General features: G+C 37.3%; 1 protein-coding gene across 4 annotated transcripts; it reads right to left on the reverse strand.

Moving 5' to 3' along the window:
- Nucleotides 1–269: 269 nt before the first annotated feature.
- LOC107817672 (5'-3' exoribonuclease 3) lies at nucleotides 270–19,688 on the reverse strand. 4 transcript variants are annotated; one of them, XM_075226100.1, is made up of 22 exons: nucleotides 19,217–19,688; nucleotides 17,363–17,465; nucleotides 16,860–16,936; nucleotides 16,585–16,772; nucleotides 16,333–16,452; nucleotides 16,159–16,221; nucleotides 15,723–15,872; nucleotides 15,458–15,622; nucleotides 13,895–13,972; nucleotides 13,687–13,773; nucleotides 12,729–13,070; nucleotides 12,405–12,500; nucleotides 11,094–11,189; nucleotides 10,558–10,628; nucleotides 10,068–10,196; nucleotides 9,919–9,995; nucleotides 9,731–9,771; nucleotides 9,426–9,658; nucleotides 2,319–2,423; nucleotides 2,127–2,202; nucleotides 1,412–1,491; nucleotides 270–1,308 (listed from the first exon to the last, which is right to left on the reverse strand). In XM_075226100.1, the coding sequence occupies exons 4-22, from the start codon at nucleotides 16,660–16,662 to the stop codon at nucleotides 642–644; spliced, it is 2,754 nt and encodes a 917-aa protein (XP_075082201.1). In that variant the 5' UTR covers nucleotides 16,663–16,772; nucleotides 16,860–16,936; nucleotides 17,363–17,465; nucleotides 19,217–19,688; the 3' UTR covers nucleotides 270–641. The 4 variants fall into 4 exon arrangements, with proteins under 4 accessions (XP_075082201.1, XP_075082199.1, XP_075082202.1 ...); XM_075226098.1 differs by having other exon boundaries at nucleotides 16,585–16,776; XM_075226101.1 differs by having other exon boundaries at nucleotides 17,397–17,465; nucleotides 19,217–19,680.
- Between the last annotated feature and the right edge of the window lie 2,069 nt (nucleotides 19,689–21,757).

The raw sequence follows: 21,757 nt of genomic DNA on the forward strand, positions 1-21,757 counted from the left end.
AAAATGACTTAATGAACAACAGTTGTGGTTTCGACATAATCGTTTCCGGTTTTTTGGCATTTTGGCCAAAAAACTAAAATTCGAATCAATTTTCAAATTTTCGTGTGCTATAATCCATGCCACTTACATGAATCCGGATTACTAGATCAAAATCACCTAAAATTTTGCGACACCATCTGAAATGACCTAATAAACAATAGTTATGACTTCAGCATGACCGTAGAATATTACATAAAAGTTCCTCCGAATAAACCAAAATAGAAAGGACATTACAAATAAAGCTCATAGTTCATGAGAAAATTACATCACCTTTATTCATCCAACATTGACCTTTATGGAATACAATGTAATTTTTCAAATAAATGAAGCTTAAGTACATCTAGTATTGGAAGAAAGGAAAAAGAATACCAGTAAAGTTCTGTGCTAGAGACCTATATTGTACAACATTACCATAATGACAAGCACCAGAAAGTCGCCTGAACTTGCACGTTGACAAGCAACATCTGTTTGTTCTCTAACTGCTTTTTCTTTTTCTTTTTCTTTTTCTTGTTCGATCTACATGCCTATTACTTGCAAGATTTCTAACTTCTTTGCAGCAGCGACTCTTCTGTCCTGTGTCGACGTGGGTAAGATGATGACCTCTAACGGTTATGGCCTGAAGATGGGGGCCGTCTATCTCTTCCTCTTCCCAACGCCGAGAAGTGATTACTGGAAGGACGTGGATTACTATACCCTCGAGCAACGTTTTGGCTAACTTGAGGAGTCCATCCACCACCCTGTTGGTTATAGCTTCCTGCCACATAAGGTTGATAACTCGTGTAATTGTCATATCCACTCTGCTGCTGGTGAAAATGAGCATCGGGTGGTATTGGTGTTTGGCTGACATGCTGTGCACGAGTGGCATGAGAGGAATAACCATATCCAACATTTTGCGGGACCACAGCACTGTGATGTCCATGTCTATGATAATCCCTGCTGGGAGGGACAGGTCGGCCACCTCTCTCATACAGAGGAGGCGGCCTACTATAAGGATCAACAGCAGCTGGGACATATGATTGGTTATAACTATGATCATAGTGATACGGCACAGCTGTGCCATCTCGAGCGGCATACTTAAAACTAGACCGATCATGTTCCTGACCATTGTATCTGTGAGAGGAAGGAAAAGGACCATGTGTAGCAGGATATGCTGCAGGTTGAGCATGTGCATAATCACCATGACCGCTCCCCATCTGCAAACTATTAGCCACCAGCCTGTGTGCTGCCTCTCCAACGTGACGACCAGAGTTTCCACCTGGGTGTTGGTTCCTGAAACGAAGTACACAGCAACATAAAATCGAATGGACAAAATAGACATACTAACTGATTGCATTATTCGACATCTTCATCCAATCAACATATAGCAACATACCTTCCATTTTCCCAAGGTTTCCTCCCAGAATCCTCATGCCACAACACGGGATCAGGTTTTATATCACCAAATGTGACCAACTGCATGGTAACAAAGCAGCATTAGTGAGGAAACGAAAAGGGCAACTTATACGCTCGGGAGGAGATATTTTTTACTTCAATAGGCCTAACAACGGGCACATAAAAAACAACTGTTTTTTTTTAAATTCAATAAAAGTCATATGATTAGGAACATTAGGATACTTACAACCACCATTGTCTACCCTTACATAATGAAATGAGATTCTCTTTCGTGAAGAAAAAAAAGCACAGGAATACACATCTTTAGGTTGTCCTCAACATACCAGTCCTTTATTAGATTATGCTTCAGGAAAATCACTTTCATGGACTCCTTCTGCCCATAATTTTCCCAGATTTGAGTTTCAAAGATCACACTAGAATTTAGTCGAAGTCATTTTAGGACTCAATTTTTTACATACTATGAAATAGAAGCAATTATAAATGATGGGATATGTACTAACATGCAAAGGAATTAGAAATTTGGATACTGTAATAAATAAATCAAAAAAGGCATTTGACCAATAGCTGGTTTGATTATTGAAAAATTAACAAGGGAAAAAAGAATATGTGACATCGGAAGCATTCACAAAGAAAATCTTACGATATCCTTTTAGTCAGGGCAGGGTATAAAGTGTGGTTCTCTCGCATCGGATTACCTTCTTTGGGAAAATAACCCCTTTAGGTGGCCGTGTGATATGCTTATGGGGGTCCGGGAGTCTGTATATTGCACATCTGAAAATGCAAGACCCAGAAAGCTGATCAGAAATTATTATTTTTAAAAACACTAACAGCTGGTCAGTACCGTCAATTGGTATACAAATGCTGCAGTCAATAGCTAGGTTTCTTACATGACTTGATTGTCCATAATATCTTCCAGCCCATCAATAGGTGATCTAAATATTGGAGGACAAGGATCTCCCATGCAAAGGGATATGTAGCCATTCATCCCACCACTGCATGCACCACCAGAAAAAATCAGAAGAGTCCACCAAGGACTTCAACAATTGAGAATCGAGCTAGGTTTTATCACAATAGACAATAGTGGCAATGTCGATTTAGTGTGCAGAAAAAGACTAAAAACAGAAGAATCATTTAGAAAAAGGAAAAGCCAGGACCTAGATCAGAAATAGGAGACTTAGACTTTTTTTTTTTGAATTGGTAACTATTGTATATATAATAAAAATCAGTACATAGGTTGCACTGAAAACCAAATTTACATAGGGAGAATTTATAGATATTCTAATTTGAGACCTAGCAGGATCCTAGTATGTCTATGATTGTCAATGTATCTTCCGTGTACATCTGTTTGCACCAAAAACAAAATAGAAGAATACAATTGAGTTTGATCTTCTGTAGTGAATTTCTTCTGTCTTCAAAACATCTAGTATTCCTTTCCCTCCAGACTGTCCACCAAATACATGCCGGAACGGTTCTCCATCTATCTCTGCTCGTTGCTTCAGCTCCTGCTTCCTCCCAGCTATAAATGACATCTTTAATCCTGTATGGCATTGACCAAGAAATACCCCTGAGACTAATAAAGATTTTCCATAGTTGGTCTGTAATCTTGCAGTGTAGAAACATATGGTTAACAGTTTCTGCATTTTCCCCACACAGAAAACATCTTGAACACAGAGAAATTCCCCTTTTTATGAGATTATCCTGAGTTAAAACCGCCTCCTTTGCTAGTAGCCAAGTGAAGCAGGCTACCTTGTATGGAATCTTTGTTTTCCATATATGTTTCCAAGGCCATGTGTCTACCTGTTGATTATCATAATTCAAAATCTTATATGCATCCTTCACACGGTAAATCCCTTTGTTGTGCCTCTTCCACCATATTGAATCCAAACCTTCCTGTAGTCCTGTGAATGCTTCCAGCTCTTTGTAGAGATCAGTTAATCTTGTTATCTCCCAGTCATTCAGCTGTCTTCTTAGAGCTATTTCCCATCCTTGACAACTCCTCATATCCGCGACTGTCTTATGCTGGTTTTGAGCTAAACCGAAAATATCTGGGTATCTTTCCTTTAAGCTTCCCATTCCTAGCCAGTTATCATTCCAAAAAGATGTGTTCCTTCCGTTGTTCACTCTTATAAAGGAGTGGTTCTTCATTATTGGCCAAAGTTCTCTGATGGATTTCCACACACTTACTCCATATGATGTACTAACTTTTTTTGACACCCAGTTGTTTTCTTCACCATACTTTGCTTTGATCACTTTGGCCCATAAAGATTGGGGTTCTTTAGAGTACTTCCATAACCATTTAATTCTAAGAGCCTTGCTTTGGTTCTTCAAATTCCTTATCCCTAATCCACCTTGTTTTTTATCCATTGTTAGTGTCTTCCACTTGACTAAATGGAAGACCTTTTTCTCCTTATTGCCTTGCCAGAGGAATGTTCTTCGGAGTTTGTCCAATCTCTGTAAAATGACTGCTGGAATTGGGAACAAAGACATCATGTAGGTAGGGAGAGAGTCTAATACTGAGTTGATTAGAACTAGCCTACCCCCCAGTGATAGGTACTGCGATTTCCATCTTGACAACTTCCTCTCACATTTTTCTATGACTGAATTCCAGATTTCTTTTGATTTGGATCTTGCACCAAGAGGCATCCCAAGGTAAACAGTTGGTAGGGACCCAACTTCTCCTCCCAATATCTGAGTCAGTTGCCACATGTTATTAACTTCATTAATGGGAAAAATATTGCTCTTTCTCCAGTTAATGTGTAAACCTGATACTCCTTCAAATAAAACCAAAATGATCCTTAAGAATCTAAGTTGGTCTTTTCCAGCATCACAGAAGACTAGAGTATCATCAGCATATTGGAGATGTGTGATCTCTAGATTATTAGCCCCACTCCTATTTACCTCAAAGCCTTTAATCCATCCATTGACTTTAGCCGTTTTGATCATGTTGTTCAATCCTTCCATGGCTATGATGAATAGAAATAGAGATAAAGGATCACCTTGTCTGAGACCTCTGTGTGAGTGAAAATAACCTTTAGGACTTCCATTTATAAGAATGGAGAATTTCACGGTAGATATGCAAAATTTCATCCATCTAATCCATTTTTGCCCAAAACCCATTTGTTCTAACATTCTTAGTAAGAATCTCCAGTTCACATGATCATAGGCCTTCTCGATATCCAATTTGCATAAGATTCCAGGTTCTTTCTTTTTTATTCTTGAATCCACAGCTTCATTGGCAATCATGACTGCATCAATTATTTGTCTTCCTTTTATGAACGCCATTTGTTGAGCATCAACAAGTTTTCCAACCACCCTCTTAAGTCTTTCAGTTAAAACTTTTGAGAGCAGTTTGTAGAAGCTCCCTATCAGACTGATCGGTCTGAAATCTCTCAATTCTTTCGCACCTGTCTTCTTTGGAATCAATGCTATATATGTTGCATTGAAGCTTTTCTCGAACATCTCCTGTGAATGGAAGTTGTTAAAAGCCGCCATTATATCTTCCTTCAAAATGACCCAACACTTTCTGAAAAAACTCATTGTGTATCCATCTGGACCTGGAGCCTTGTCACTTGCACACTTCTTCAAACTGCTCAGCACTTCTTGTTCCTCAAAGTTACTTTGTAAAGACTCCCTTTCCGATTCAGAAATGCTTGGACTATTTTCGAAATTGACTGTTGGTCTCCACTGTTCAGGTTCTGTGTATAGCTCCTTGTAGAAATCAATAATCTCGTTCTCTATTCTTTCTGGATCCTCAATTACTTCATGTCGAATCATTATTTGGTCAATGTTGTTGTTTCTCTTGCGTGCATTTGCAGTCCGATGGAAAAATTTTGTATTCCTATCCCCTTCTTTGAGCCACAAAGCTCTTGATTTTTGTCTCCATGCAAATTCTTCATTCTTGAGTTGCACCTCAATCTCCATTAGAGTGGCTGCTTTCCTGACTGATTCCTCCTCTGTCAACGCTCTTAGTTGTTGCGTTGTCTCAAAATCTGCTAGTTGACTTAGCAAATTCGATTTCTGCAGTCCCAAATTGCCTTCGTAACTTCTGCTCCAACCTTTTAGCTTGCCCTTGAGAGCTTTTAACTTGCAAGCTAAAATGTAATCAGGTCTTCCTGAGAATTCAAAAGATCTCCACCACTCTCTAATTCTGTCCTCAAAGCCTTCCACATTCAGCCACCAATTTTCAAACTTAAAGTATGATTTAGCTTGTTCCCACGCACCGCAGTCTAGAGCCACAGGTGAATGGTCCGAAATCAGCCTTTGTTGGATAGTTTGCTTGATGTTTCTGAACCTTACATCCCATTCTTCTGAAATGAGAAATCTATCAATTCTTGAAGCCGCTGTATGATTGTCCCCTTTGAACCAAGTATAGTTTCCTCCTTCAAGTCGAAGATCTATGAGCTCCATATCTTCTATAAAATCCGAAAACTCCACCATCGCTCTGGACCTCCTTGAACATTCCCGTTTTTCAGAAGGGTACCTTGTAACGTTAAAATCGCCACAAACCGCCCAAGGACCTTCCATCAGTCCCCTCACTGCACCAATTTCATTCCATACTTTATTCCTTTCTATTCTACAATTTGGAGCATACACTCCTGTTATGTGACATTGAAAATTCTGTAGAAGAGCGTCAAACTTGCACGTCAAAGTGTATGCACCAGTCTGTAACACCTCCCCTTTCCATACTCTGCAATCCCATAACATCAAAATCCCCCCTCTCGTGCCGCTAGCTTCTAAACTTGCATACCTAACCCATCTACCACCCCATATTTGCCTGACTATTTCCTCGATATCCCCCTCGACTTTTGTTTCTTGCATGCAAATAATGTCTGCCCTCCAATTCTGCACTTGACTTTTTATTATCTCCCTTTTCTTCTTATCATTTAGACCCCTTACATTCCAGGAAATTACTTTGATCCTCATATAGAAATAATTGATAGATCTCTTCCCCTACTCCTTTTCCCGTCACTCTTGAATTTGACATCGAAAGAAGTCAAACCTTTTAATTCCAGTGATCCTTTGAATCTTTGTTTCTTCACCTCCAACTCTGTCTCCACCCTTCTAACCTGTCTGCAGCTGTCAATTTGCATTAACAATTCCAGTGCTTCTTCTTCATGTCCTTGGAAATCTACTCCAAACATTTTCCCCAATTTGATCATATTTTGATGGACCCATATTGTTGCATCCATGTCTTTATCCAATAGTGGGTTGTGTTGCTGAACTGCTAAAGGATTCACCTCCTCAATTTCCAACTCTTGAATATGGCTAAATCGCTTTAGATGTTCCAAAGTACTTCCCACGTGATCATTCCCCATCTTTGAGTTTATGCTTTGTTCCCCTTCCTTCTGTTCCAATCTTGCTAAATCTACTCCACCTTCTGGCTGACTGCAACTGGTAATTGTTTCCTTTTGCATACTTTCACAATTCACATTAAAAGTTTGAACCCCTGGATGTGACTCTTTTGCCCCCGATTGCGAATGGCCTCCCATTTCCTCGATATAAGGCTTCAGCCCAGAATCATCAGAGATCTCACACGAGAGGTCATTAAAAATGACTTGTGCAGCCATATCGGGGCCATAGGATCTCAGCTTGACTTTTGACACTTTACTGCTTTGATTCATCGAGGTTGAACCTTGTGTAAATTGTCCACTTGCTTTTCCTTTACCAGTGTTTAGCTCATACCTTGTGTTTCTTTCAGCCCAGATTGGGATGAAGAATTTGGTACCATCTTTTTCAATCCCCACCTCATTGGGAGTCTTTCTGCCATCACCAACAATTTTGATTCTCGCCCACTTAAGATGGTTTTTGAGATCAGTTTCTTCTTCTGTAGCTAAACAACCCCCACAGAGATCTCCTATTTCTTTGAAGATCTTTTGTGACCATAGATGTAAAGGAATCCCCATGGCTCTAATCCAGCATGTTTCCTCAATTTGTGAGTTTGGAATGCAACCAGCTGTATGATTCCACCAATCCAGATGAAGCTTGTATTTTTTCCATCTCCATTCTCCTTGCACAATCTGCTCTGCCATGAATCTGTTTGGGAACTCAAAAAGAAACATGTTTCCTGTCATTTCATATATGTTTACTCCGGATGCTTTGTTCCATGAAGCACTAGCCCATCGCCTTATATCTGCTAAAGTGGGTCTCTCATTGATTTCTTTCCCTAAAGACCCGATAATGCATCTTTTTAATAGGCATGTGTCCTCTCCTCCAATAGGTTCCAAAACAGTGATATCGCCATTGTTCGTGCTGACCCTTGCCTCTCGAAGAGTATTGGATTGCCATTTACTCTCCTTAACTGCTTGGGCATAAGAGAAATTTTCCACAGTATTTCTGGGTGGTACTATGGGATTCAACTTGGTGGATATGAATCTCTCTATCTTAGCTGCTATGTCTTTCCAGCCAGAATTCAAAGTTAACTCTGGGATTATAATCACTGACCTCCCTTCTCTCTTCAGTGACAGAATACTCATATATCTTCCATGTGCGTTAAATTTCCTAGTACAGAAATGTTCTGTCATTTGCTCCTTGTACTTCCATCGCATCACTCGATTGTTTTGAACAGTCGACGCTTCTTTAAGTGCAAAGCATATCCATTCCATTGCCTTACTACCCATGGATGATCTTCTCATCATGTTGCGGCTTCTCTCCACCCATTCAAACCAAGTATCTTTGTTGGAGTTCCATCTGGTGATGTCAAAAGATTTGAATCCTGCGTTGAAATATATCCTGTTGTCTCCCATATTGTACTAAACAGCTGCTCAGGTTATGGAATTTTAGGAGTTGTTTGGACGTTATCACCTTGAGCTATAGAGCTTGAAAAAAAAAAAAGAAACAGAGAAACCAGAATTCTGGACAGCGATAGATTCCCCGCCACCGGAAAAACTAAAAGTTGTCGAAATTCAGAAAAAGTTGTATGGGTGTGCTCGGAATTTCCCAACGATCATGCTGTCCAAAACAAAAATTTTGAAAAGTGGCCGGGATTGAGCTCACGCGCCGGCGCGTGGCGTTTGGCTCGCCGGAAAGTGCCGCGCGTGGCGGCGCGTGAGAGGCTTTTTGTCGGAACTGTTTTCAGGGGTTTGGTCGGAATTGAATGAGCATGCTCATGGTGTTTATGGATCCTCAAGACTCCTTGTTCTCAGGCTCCTCGGGGAGTGTGTCTGAGAGCTCAAGAAAATAGAGAGAGAAAATAGAGAGAGAACTAGACTTAGACTTCAAATTACGATAAAAGGTGTCCGGGATGAGTAACTAGTAAAAACTTGGATAACAAATGACAAACATAACAAGAAGCTCCATAGTAAACCTCTGAGAAAACTAGAGATACGACCATCTGTCTTTGACATGATTAACCCCCCCCCCCCCAACCAAAAAAACCTCTCCTATGCTCAGACTGATAATATATCTACACCATTAGCAACAGCAATACGTAGTTTCCATTTTTATATTCACATGCACCTGCATGTGTGTGATTTGAGCAAGATCAATTGTCTTCACATATACCAGTAGATGAAACAAGATTCACATATACCGGTAGATGAAAAAAGATTCAAGTTTAAAAAAATTTAAGAATACCATAAGGAATAGATAGCTTCACATAGTATCCAGATAAAGAGTTGAACAACAGCATAAAGGGTGAGTAAATTTACGGAATTATTCAATACATGTTCCTGTGTATGAGGAGGGGAAGCAGCAATTGTTTCCAAATATCCTGGTAGATGATTTAAGATTCTAAATTCACAAATTTTCTAAACACGGTAGCAAGGAACAGATGGATTTCGTAGATAATCCAGGTAATGGGATGAGCAGGACAAGATGAGCAGAATTTGGATATCAATACACCTCCACAGAAAATTGAAAAATGAGATGCCAAATTTCAACAAGAAATGCTCTGAATTTTCATTTTCAGTAACATTTTCTTTTCAACTTTAGTTAATGTCCTTCAAAGTCCAAATTAAAAGGCAGTTCATTTACACAGGTCATGTAGCAAAACAAACCTTGATTTTGGGTCCAAGCGCTCCTTGACTTCAACACGTTCATAGTCTGTCAGCTGCTTACAACGATCATCAAGAGAAAAAATGTATGGAGATAAAGGGTGAGATAGTGATACAAAAAGCATATCATTCATCACACTATTTCTTCGTGCTTCTTCCTCCGTCAAGGTATGTTCGACTTTTGCAACCTCTGCAAGAAGCCGGGCTTCATCAATGAAAGGTAGCTTGGCAATACCCTTCACATTAAGAAAGATGTCAGTACAAAAATATGAGAATACTGTACTTAAGAAAATTAATTTAACAAGTACCTGCCATGAAAAGCGCTTCCCATTCATGTCCACCTCAAAATCTGTCAACAACATTAAGGTATGAGATTTCAATTAGAGATTTAAGCAAGACACTATACCAGCAAATGAGATACATGTCATCCTATATAATTAAGTAGTTTAACAGATTTACAATCAGTTACTTCAAAATGAAAAACAAAATGCCTTACCAGTAGGATAGAAATCAATAATGGGCGAGTTTGGGTCTGTCATCAATTGCCTGTACTGTAAAGGAAGAGCATGTGCACTGCATATAAAACTAGTCAGCACCCTCAAGGAAGACATCTAGTTTGAGAAACACAAAAAGTGAGGTATAAACCTGGCAGCAGGAAAAACTCCTAACAGCTGATTGAATGGTTTGAATGGAGAACCTAGTTCAAAGGTGATATTCAACTCCCCAAGATCCTTGAGGTCAGAAGCAAAAGGAGCATAATGATAAGGATAAAACCTGCAGCGGAAAAACTTAAGCAATGAAACCGGGAACACAACAAGTGTTTTGCACAGCACATTTGATCTTATCAATGTCCAGATCATTTTTCATCTCTAGCACAATGATCGTTCCAGTGTTTAAAGTAGAAGAAGAATAAGAAAAAACATTCTCCATGGAAACATGAAGCACAAAATATAGCATGTTAAGTAAAAGATAAAATTATCAATTATAAGAAAATATGACCAGCAAATGTGGACAGAACTTAACATATTATGCAAAGACCTATGCACACTGATATTAGTTAGCACATCATTCATGTGATATCATAGATCCACATGCACGCACGAAAAAATTCCAGCATCACAAAGGTAGAATTTACCACTGCCAGGAACAAACACCTTCATAATAATAGTGCATAACCCAGCACAGCCCTTCTGTGTATTTCAGGACCTAATAAGATAAAAACCAAGTTAAGATGAGACTGAAATCACTTTCTTATGGATGCAGATGTATAAACAAAACTAAATCTTGCTCAATTGCCTAAGACGGCCAACAACTCATCGGGAAAACAATCCATGGATTTTAGCCTCAAGAGCTGAAGCGTGCAGTCATTTTAGGCCCCCTATCATGGTTGAGTCCAAATATAGCATCGGGGAATCTAGAAACTACAAGGCATTGATCTATTCGAGACCCATCTGATACTATAAAAGCCATCAGAGTGCGCCTCTCACGTGGAAAAATAGCTCAAAAATATCGGATATTCTGATATCTAAAAGTAAATTGAACTACATATGCACCATGTTTAACTCAGATGCGCCAGATTATCAAATCGAAGATGTCGAGTTCTAAAGTTCCAACCATCCAAACGTTTTACCTTCATCAGTAAAGATGCTACTCAAGTTTTAGATAACTTACAACGTCCTTTCGTACTTCTTCCATTTCCTCAGGTGTCCTCGCAGAAAATTTTTCCTCATAATACCTTTCCTTCCACCCTGGCACTCCCAGTTTGATCTGTAAATACAAATCAGATTGCAGTTCAATATAAATCTGTAAACGACAACAATATCAAATTGCACCATTTGACTTGTTGTCATTTTGATAAATATTAAGAATTATAAGTTCCCAAAGATTAAAATAGAAAGGAAAAAAAAAACAGCCCATTGGGGCGCTGAATTTTAATAACCGTTAAAATGCCTCCCAAGCATTCCGTGATCACAAACTCAGGTACTTAGGTGGAACACATCCACTTTCATGTATTGTTGATAATAGTCATACTCTCAGAGCATTTCGCAGCAGTGCTTTTAAATTTAACAATAAGGCAAAAGTGATAACCATCATGTATTCCTATGGAAATAGGTTTAGCTAGATCACTCCAGCATATCTTGCATTTTTAGAGAAGTAACTATCTCATATATGTGTTTTTAGCAAAAAGGGTGTGTAATAGCCATATTACAATTTCATTTTTTTGGGATTTATAGCCATATTACAATTTCAAAAGACACAAGTACGTCCTTGTTTTTCTGACAAGGACTGCATGATGTCTAACAGTGAATCAAGCATACCTTGCATTTACCATATTAATTCACCAACACAGACATTTTAACGATTTTCTACACTAAACTGATTCTAAGGCTTATTCTGCAGATCAACTTCCAGACAAAGTTGAAAAGCTCATGCTGATGCTTGGTTAGTTTTGGTTTTTCGGGCCCTACATGTGCCAAATGCATCACTTTCTGACTTGTATATTATAGCTAAGAATTTGACAATTGGTATAGGCTTTGACTGGAAATCTCACGAATAGACATGTAAAACTTGACTAGAAAGCCTTGACTAGTGAGACTTTGCAATTAAACCTGCTATTCCCTCTATGCTGCATTAACTTGATGTAAGTTTACTTATAAAAATTCAGTATAAGAATGGAATGATGATTAACATCATTCTCATAAAATCAGAATAATTGGTTTTGAAATACATCACAAATGTCATAAATTATCAACTCCAAAACTCAAAAATTCCAGTTGTTTGACTACATAAATAGTAAGTGGATTTTGAAAATGATGCATGGAGTAGCATTTTCCAAGAGCCATATATATTATAATGTGACCAAATAGCAGCTTTCAGTAAAATTTCTTTTCCTAAACTCTTGGATCACTTCCAGCCCTTATGCTACTACCAATTTGACCTTGAAGTCCATAAAAGCTTATGGGAAATATGCTATTTTCGCACCTTGTCTTCCTCAGGATGCTCTGAATTAAAAACGTCATTCTTCTCGCGGATCAACTTGTTTAGTTTTGTTTTCAGCTCTTCTTTGTTTTCTAATACCTGATGTCACAACCAACAGAATTGTGTTAGATGATATTCAAAAATGTCAAAGGAATGAAAGCAATACATGCAGAAAATCAAGAACAAAAGGTTAAATAACAGTATAACATTATACACTCCTATAGGACAGCTAAACAAAGCTAAGTCCATCAGATACTAGTTAGTCCTAAAGAATGGCTGGACTAAGAATTACATTGAAAATGCCCCTGCCTAAGAAGGAAAACATACTTCTATTTCAAGGCTATTCTCAGCTTCAACAATTGCAGCTCCTATCGTGGCCCCAGAACTCAAACGTGCAACTTTTTTGGCACGAGCAACAGATCCTTTTTCATCAACAGTCCCAGAGTGCTCGCTCTGAATGTCAAGGATGGAAAGACTTGATGTGCCATGCCGAAGTTGGTTACGTCTTGAAGTTCCCCCCGGTTGATAGGGAGAAGGCGAAGGACCTGAAGCAAGCCGTGAACCACCAAACCGAGCAACTGGAACCAAAGATTCAGGTTCAGCTTGAGGAGCGGAGTCATCTCCTCTTTTTAACTGGGCCTTTTCACGCTTGATTCTCTCAGATTGTCTCTGGAAGAAATAAAACCACATAAAAGTGAACTGTAGGTCCCAGTTACATGCAATAGGAGGCTGGCACTCAAAAGTACCTATTTTAATAGATAATGTGACTAGCAAGCAATCAAAAGGGCAAAGCCCTAGCTCCAAGCAAGGATACTTTAGAGAGCTATAGAACAAAAAATGATCGAAAGCATTGAGAACAAAAAATGATCGAAAGCATCATTTCAAAGAAGATTTTGCACTAGAATAGAATAGAAAGGTTTAATTGTAGAATAACACTTTGAATAATGGTAACTCTGTATTGAAGCTAGCAGTAAAGTCACCACTAAATTTACAACAACATTTTGATAAACAAATGAGTGCCACTAACACTGCTACAAGGGTTTTTCACAGATCATGAGTCCCAAGAATTCCACTCTCCTTTCCTCTTTTTTGTCCTCTTCTCGTTATCAATTTCTTAATTGATGAACGGAAACAGGACAGAGCAGCAAGTTAACCTTTTCATGTTAAGATACTACTCAAGTTCAAAATCAAAAGAAAATGTTCTGCAATAAACTAAAGGCAATGAAGGTAGGTTCTTTTTTTAAGTTTAGAAGAAAATGCAAGGAATGATCAGACAAGAACAGACCTGATGTAAGCGAGCTCTTTTCTGGAATATCTTATCTTCATACGATCCCACAGCCTGAATAAAATGCTCCACCCTGCTAAGATTTGGCTGGAAAAGTAGTAAATGAATCAAATCACAGATATAAGTAAAAGTTCCAAGAATAACTTGGTATATGGATTTTAACCAGGAAATATTTAGATCTATGAGCCTTTAGCAAACAACCATATACCTGACTACCATCAGTTAGATACCCTCCCATAGACTTAAACTCCTTCTTATAAACAGCCAGCAACAAGTTTATTGCACCCTGAACAGGAGGAATATAAACAAAAATGAAGAAAATCATAGCACAATCTTCCCAAAAAATCCAATAGACGATTCTAAGGATTCTAAGGGGGGTAGAGACCTTATTACTGCATTCCAGTAAGAATATACATCAAACATCAAACAGATTGTCCAAAACATCAAGAAAATTTATAAGTTCATGTTATCTAGCTGAAGAGGGGAAACAGAAAGAGAAGTGATTAATCAGTAGCCAGCCATGAGCTAAAACATGGGAGAAAAGATCTTTCCAAGCTGGCAAGTTAAAACCTCCAGATCATCATTAGTTGTTTTGATCTTTCTTACCTTTCAGCTGTTCGTTCCCTTTCGACTATACAACGCCATGTTTTGCCTATTCTAGAGGTATGTAGCACCATTTAATACATAAATGCTCCTAAGCTAGCTTTTCATCTAACTGAAAAGGTTAACACGTGTTCCTTTCATATAAATCAGTTACCCACACTTGTGATGATAAATAACAGTTATGTCATCTATTCCTCTTTATCATTTTCACAGTTTCTCCTTCAAGGCCAATCAACATATCATTATCGCAACAGTAGGCTATTAAGATCTACTAAGAGCCAGTTTGGATTAGCTTATTGTAAATAGTTGATAAGTTTGAAGTGGTGAAAAGCATTTTTAAGTGCAAAAACTGAATTTTTAAATAAGCATTTACGTGTTATGGATAGACGTGCTGAAATTGACAATAACCAGTTGATGTGTTTGGTAGAAAAGTGTAGACAAACTATTTATTGTTAAAATGACTAAAATACCCTCAAAACTTTACAAAAGAATCTAAATTAAAAAATTTCTTTGTAAAGAAAAAGATAAAAAATGAATATGGAATGAAGATAAAGTTGGAAAATTTATTTTGGGAAAAATATTTTATGAATTAAAATATATTATCAAGGATAAACTACTAAAAGTCATGGTCAAACTGAAAATGCTTATAAGCTGAAAAGCTATACGTTGAGGATGACCAACTTATGACTTATGGCTGATTTTAGCTTATAAGCACTTGGCTTAAAAGCACTTTGGGTGTTTACCAAACGCGTAAATAAGTCAAAAGGTGCTTATAAGCCAATTTGACCAGGTTATAAGCTTAGCCAAACACCCTCTAAGCATAATGGAGGAGTTCCTGTGACCATTTTTCCCCAAAATGTATTCACCACAGACCACCTCTTACCTATTGACATATCACCAGTTGAGCTTTCCATCAAAGTTAGCACTCGGAATCTTGGAATCTAAATCTTAAGTTTAGTTTTAAAAATGTAACAAATCATTGGCTCAACAAAAGAGATAGACAACACCGCATGATACAAATCTTTATTCGTGGTAAGTGTACAATATAAAACTTGGTTTTATTTTACTTCTTTGTTTAGCTAGTCACAACTCACAAGTACAGTTCGGGGGCAAAGGCACAGCTATATGATATAGAAAACAAGGGAAACCAAATCCAGAAAGTACAGACCTCACGGATCTCAAGTGTAGGCATATGTGGGAGAAAATCATTGCCAACAAAGAAACAAATAAATATGAAGTCATCAATGATCCGCTCGAGATCAATTTCAAATGGAGGATTCGGAATTCTCATATCATATTCTAAATACTCCCGCAAAGTCCATATGTTGAGGAACTGCAACAGATGCACAAGATTAGGAAAGTGAATTCCAGATATTACTTGTGAATAACATCTTAAAAATCTATGCTTCGTACACAGAAAACTCAAATGTTACCTGGAAAGGTTTTTTTGCCACGACCTCAGCATCGCCTTTCTCATCAAATTCTCCTGCTTTTCGTTTTGCCTTTCCTTCGCAATCTGCAGCTAAGTGACCCATTTGACCACAAAGGAAACACTTATCCTGCTGACCTGGAGTAAATACAACCTGACGTAGAGATGCAGGATTCGTCAAAATAAGAGGCAAAGTAAAAGACAGAACATAAGACTTCTAAAAAGAGATACACAATATGACAAAATGTTATGCTGAAGAAGAACCAGAACCAATATCAACAATTTTAAGAACAATGAGTGAAAGCGAGGGTTCTTTGTGAGCCCTTATAGAAAAATAGGGTTCTTTGTGAACATAAAAACTCCAGTTTTCTTTTCAAAATCATTTAAAACCAAAATGTTCACATGTGTAACGAGAGAACATAAACAAGTCGAACTTAAACCTCTCTGAGTATCGAGAAGTGAACTTCATGAGTAGCCAAACCCAACATGATTAGATCTGCATCCTGTCATGTGGAACCAGAATCAGATATGTAAGTTGTCTAACATTAACTTCAAGAAATCATAGAGAAGTGTTCTGAATGCAAATTGCAAGTAATTCAAAGTATAAGACATACCAAACCATAAAGACAATGGCGTGTATTTGGGTCATAACCAGGAAGATTTCTTTGAAGGCGAATATAGGACATAATTTTATGCTCCCCTTCACCAGGAACATTTGCATCAGAAAGTATAACCTTCAAACAGTAGTTGAAATAATAAGCACGGAATAAGTTCAACATCATAGACAGGGCAAACACAAAAGAGTATTCAGAGAAAACAAAAAGACAATGAAAACTAGAAACAGAAAGGATTTGCATCAAGGATACCTTAACGTTTTTCCATCCTGGATCATGGTTTAGTCTAAGATGAATGTAGTACTGAAGAGCGATTGATAATGTGCCCATGAATGGAGTCCCAGGAGTGATGACATTTGAATCAAAAACTTGTGATTCTTGTTTAGGGGGAAGTTTCCTGCCCTCTCTCTCGAATTCCTCCCGCAGCTTTGCCTCCTCAGCTGCCTAAAAAAGATTCGATGAGATAGAACCCTAAAACATTTCGAAGTTGACAATATATCCCTAGAGAAATTCAATAGCGCATGTACCGCATCTGCTGCATCTTTTGCAGCTCTAAAACGTCTAGATCTCTGCTGATTCATTTTTGCCCTAGGTGCAACACCATCTACGACAAATATCAATCAATAATTAGAACTGAAATAGAACAATCGACTTATAAATATGTTAAATACGCCGATTAACTGTAAAGGATATCAAAATATCAGAAATGGAAATGTGTGCACGTATATACATGTTGAAGATATGAATATGAGACATAATTTGATAAAATAAATTTATGATGAATGAAAATGAGACATAATTCAAACCAATAGAGAGGGGTTAATGATCATAGAAGTAGGAAATCGGTTTTAAGGAGTGAATTAACATGCATGTTAAATCCCTTTTGCAATACCATTTTCCTTTATTTCCTACTTACAAAATTTGAAAAGATTTTTCTTTTCCATCATCCAACTTCCTGTTCTGAAATACATTTTATCCTAAATACATCATCCATACTATCATTAAAAGGCATTTCGACCTTATTACCCACCAATAGCCATATATAGCAGCTTTCGAGGACGCACCATAGAGAAAAGCCTGTCTATGTAGTCAAACATGCACTGAAAGACCTCCTCAAATGTCGTTGGAGAAGGCTGCATAAGAAAGTATAGTAAGCTAGAAGACAATGCATAAGAGATGGAAATAGCATACACATCAGTCATCACACAGACAAAAACCAAAAGGCCAGCATCCTCCAATAGTATCCAATATGATTCAAAATTGGCCACTAAACGAGCACAACTTTCCCATGCTCTATTTATATTCCCCCTTCAACTAAAAAAGGATAGAGAGATGGATACTAGGACAAATTACAAACAACAACAACAACCCAGTAAAATCCCACTAGTGGGGTCTGGGGAGGGTAGTGTGTACGCAGACCTTACCTCTACCCCGAAGGAGTAGAGAGGCTGTTTCCGGAAGACCCTCGGCTCAAGAAAACAAAAAGACAAAAATGAGACAATATTAGTATCACCACATAAATTGTAGGAAAAATAGGAACAATATGAAATCTAGAATTCCGTAGTTCAAATATGGCATCCAAAGGGGAACCAACCAATTGATGCAGGCAGTCCAGAAATCTATAATTACACATATAGACAGAGTTTTGACAAAATAAAAGCCGTAGTCATGTTCAACAAGAAAAGCTTCTATCAATTTCTATACATCTAAAAGCTATTGTGAAAGTAGATAGGTTTCTCCCTAGAAAAGCCCTCACCTGCAACATTAAAGCAGTAGAAAACTAAGATAGGTGTGCCCAAACTCATTTTCTATGAAAACATTTGTTTCTTTTGAACAAAAACTGGCCAACTCTATTAGCCTCTGACTGGAAAAAAGAAGTCCAAAATGTACACATCCTTTTGCAACACCAGACTCTTTCTCTATATACATTCTTGCTACAAAAATTAATATGATCCATGATAAAATGGATAGGAAAATAGCAGCAAAGCAATGAGAAATCCCCATTTTGACATTTTTAATTTAAATAGAATCTACTAGATTAATACGCGGGCATGTTTTTTCTATAAAGTAATACACAAGCATGTTTTAAAGTAAAATGAAATTGATCCTTTCAAACAATCAATCAATATATGGCTCAATCCCAAATTATCTCGGGTCCACTATATAAATCTTGTTCGTCATAGTGCGACTATTTTTACTGTGGCCTCGACCTACTCCCAACAATGCAACTTTCCACCACCAACAAAATATATCTACATAAACAGCTTATTTTATTTAAAAGGCATATATAGATTTGGCAGACATATTATTGCTCGTCCCAAAGTTCTTGACTCAGCTAAAGAGGCGCTTCTTTAGCATTTTATTACAGCAGAAAAAGTTGACAGACATCATCATGCCTCCAAGTTAAAAATAACAAAAAAGCAAATTTTCGTATTAACTACCAAAAAGCTTAAAATTTCCTTCTTGTTCCTTACACTCGGGAACTACATTTTTTTGGCTTTTTTTATGAAAGTGGTTTCTGGGTAATTGTCCACCAAGCATATGCAGATGGGAAGAAATTGCGTAGCGTTTTTTGCCTCCGCTGGGATCCAAACCTGAGTGTCCTCATGGTTCTGCTCCCACTTCATAGACTGCTAGGCCACAACCTTGGGTGCACCTGGGAACAAAATTTCCCAAATTTCTTCCTGTTTTTAAATTTAACATTGAACAAACAACAAGCCATACATAATGTACATTGCTGGTCAATTGTACAAAAATTCAAAAACAATTCGAAAGCATAACAAGCAAACTATCAACTTTAGTACTGAAATTTTAAACCCAAATAAACTAGCTACAGAATTTAACGAAAAAATAACTGAATCAAAATCAGAGTAAAAAAACGTACTCTGTCTTCAGGGTGAAAACATGGATGGATGATACCATTCATATCAAGGTACAGATTATCATATTCAATTTTGTTCGGATTAGGTTTACTCGTATCCACTGGAATTTTCACGCCTTCAATAACAACGGCCTCTTCTTCTATCACATCCACAATAACCATTTGATACTTCTCAGCTAACCATCGGTAAAATGCTGGAACTCCCATCGCTACGGGAATCTCAAATTCGCCTCAATTTACTTCACAATTACAAGTCCTATATTCAATGAAACTAAAATCAAGAACTGAACGAAAGGAGGAGCAATTTTAGAAACCAAACCCCTAACCCTAGATAGGAGTAGGAGAGACGTTAAGGGAAAAGAATATGCGAATAAAGATGGCGGGCTCCGATTTCTGATCCAGTAGAGTAAATGGATTTTTAGGGCACAGAATGGAGGTATTAAGACAACAATACTCTTTATGGAAATAAGAGATTAGGAGAAAGAGGGGGGGTTTGGTACTTATACACAAGCGAGGGTCCAATATTATCGGTTTAGCATATCGGTTATCGGTTATCGGTTAATCGGTTATCGATCATTATCGATTCGGTTATCGATTTACCCGATAAGATAACTCAATCTAGAGTTAAACAAAAAAGAGAAGACAATTCACTAGAGTTAAGCAAAAAAGAGATGAATTCACATATAGTATACTACCAATTTCTGCGTTATGTCCCGTGGTCACAACTAGAATAGGATTAGTTCTTCAACAACAGTTGTTCAAATACATTAATAATAATACAAAGTAGTAGTCATTTCACCTTAAAATTAACAAGTCCAAACATAAAGTACTAACAATCCAAGATAAACTGGATATTGTTTGTCAAATGCCTAACTTAAAAAAAGAAACAATAAAGCAAAATCTTGATCTGTGCATGGGCAATACTAACACGGAAATGAAAAACACCTAAAAGGCAAGAAAATATTGTCCTGTTGTCAAAGCTCAGCACTATACAAAAGAATAATGTTCGAAAATATCCCTGAAACTGACGAAGATTGTCGATTGAGAATTGATAAGTGCGAAGAGAAATTGGTAGTAGGTATAGGCTGCACTACGTGAGCCCACAAAATTAAGGAACGAAAATAAAAAAATAAATAATCATTAACAGTCAAAAGTACCAATTTGAAGATTAATTTCGTTATAGAAATTAAAAGCCTAATGTATAATACTAAAGACTTACGCTAGGAGTAACTAGTAAGGTCTATAAAGATTGAAGATGAAGCAACTGAAGAGTGCGACTGAGAAAGAATAGGAGAGAATGGACTGAAGCCCTAGCATATGTATATACTTAAGGGTAAAGTCATAATTTTATTAATTCTTATTGGATTATCGGTTAACTCATTAACAAAATTGGCAAACCGAGGCCCGAACCGATAACTCAATAGTGAAAAAATTCTAAACCGTTATTGAATCATTAACCCGATAACCTGATACCGATAACCCAGTAAATAATTAACGGTTCGGGTTATCGGTTTTACCCGATATATGCCCAGCTCTAGTCAGTAGGTCGGTACGTGGTTGTTCCGGCTACGGACTGTGATTGCTTGTTATAGATCCAGAGGTATATTCTCAATCAAACGTTACATAAACTAATCTCAAGTTTAATTCGGAATTAATTATCTCATATCTTTGTACCAAACGAGTCTTATAGTTTGCTAGTCCAATATATTTTCGTGCAGCTTTAGTACAATAGATATACATTCGTATTCCTTACTTAAAATGGAAACGTACTTGACTAGAAGTTAAGAATATATATAAGCCCTTTTGTTGATAGTTGAGGAGTTTAACGTATGTGAGTGTGTTAAAGCTCCATCATTTTCTTTCATTATTTGATAAGTGTAATATTAAGAAGTACATGATATTGCTTTGTGTTCCGCTATGGTGTGTGATTATGTAATTTGTTGGCCGAGTTGCACTTGGTTTAAACGAAAGAAGAAAATTTTCTAGCGATTCAAATGGAATATAGTATCAAAACTTTTCATAATTTTATTTGTCCAAATAAATGAATATAAAGACTAGTCATAAATAAAACATACAGACCAAAACAATGCACAAAACTCCATTCTATATATTTGACTAGTTACGGTTAGCCCGGGCTATGCCCCGGCCCAATAACCATAGTCAAAGGCAAATTTTTTATGTGGCGCTCAATTTTGCGTCCCCCGTTAAATTTATATCCACTTTTTAGAAAAAGTTTAACTGATACCCAAGTTTTAGATAATTTCGGATACATACATTTTTCTTTTCTTCTTTAATGTTATTTTTTTCTTCTTTATACTTAGCTTCTTCTTCTTTTTTTTTAGTTGCAAAACGGATTTGTTAAATTTATTGTTGCTTCGACAATTTGATGATTGAAATTTGTTCCTTTTGAAAGATGTATTTCAAATTTGAGCTCATTTAAGGTAGATTTAGGCATTGAATCATGTATTGGATTGTTGAAAATCGAAAAACAAGTTTATGTTTCACTTTAAGATTCGAAATATGAAGTTGCATTCAATAGATTAA

Source organism: Nicotiana tabacum, chromosome 12 (genome assembly GCF_000715075.1).
Source record: "Nicotiana tabacum cultivar K326 chromosome 12, ASM71507v2, whole genome shotgun sequence".
NCBI lineage: Eukaryota > Viridiplantae > Streptophyta > Magnoliopsida > Solanales > Solanaceae > Nicotiana > Nicotiana tabacum.

What these genes read in the sequence shown, in the direction of transcription:
- LOC107817672 (XM_075226098.1), bottom strand. Translation starts at nt 19,420, where the DNA reads ATGGGAGTTCCAGCATTTTACCGATGGTTAGCTGAGAAGTATCAAATG. An exon ending in CAGGATGGAAAAACGTTAAG is followed by an intron (nt 16,453 to 16,584) that starts GTATCCTTGATG and finishes TACTGTTTGAAG; the next exon opens with GTTATACTTTCTGATGCAAA. An exon ending in ACTTCTCGATACTCAGAGAG is followed by an intron (nt 15,873 to 16,158) that starts GTTTAAGTTCGA and finishes TCTCTACGTCAG; the next exon opens with GTTGTATTTACTCCAGGTCA.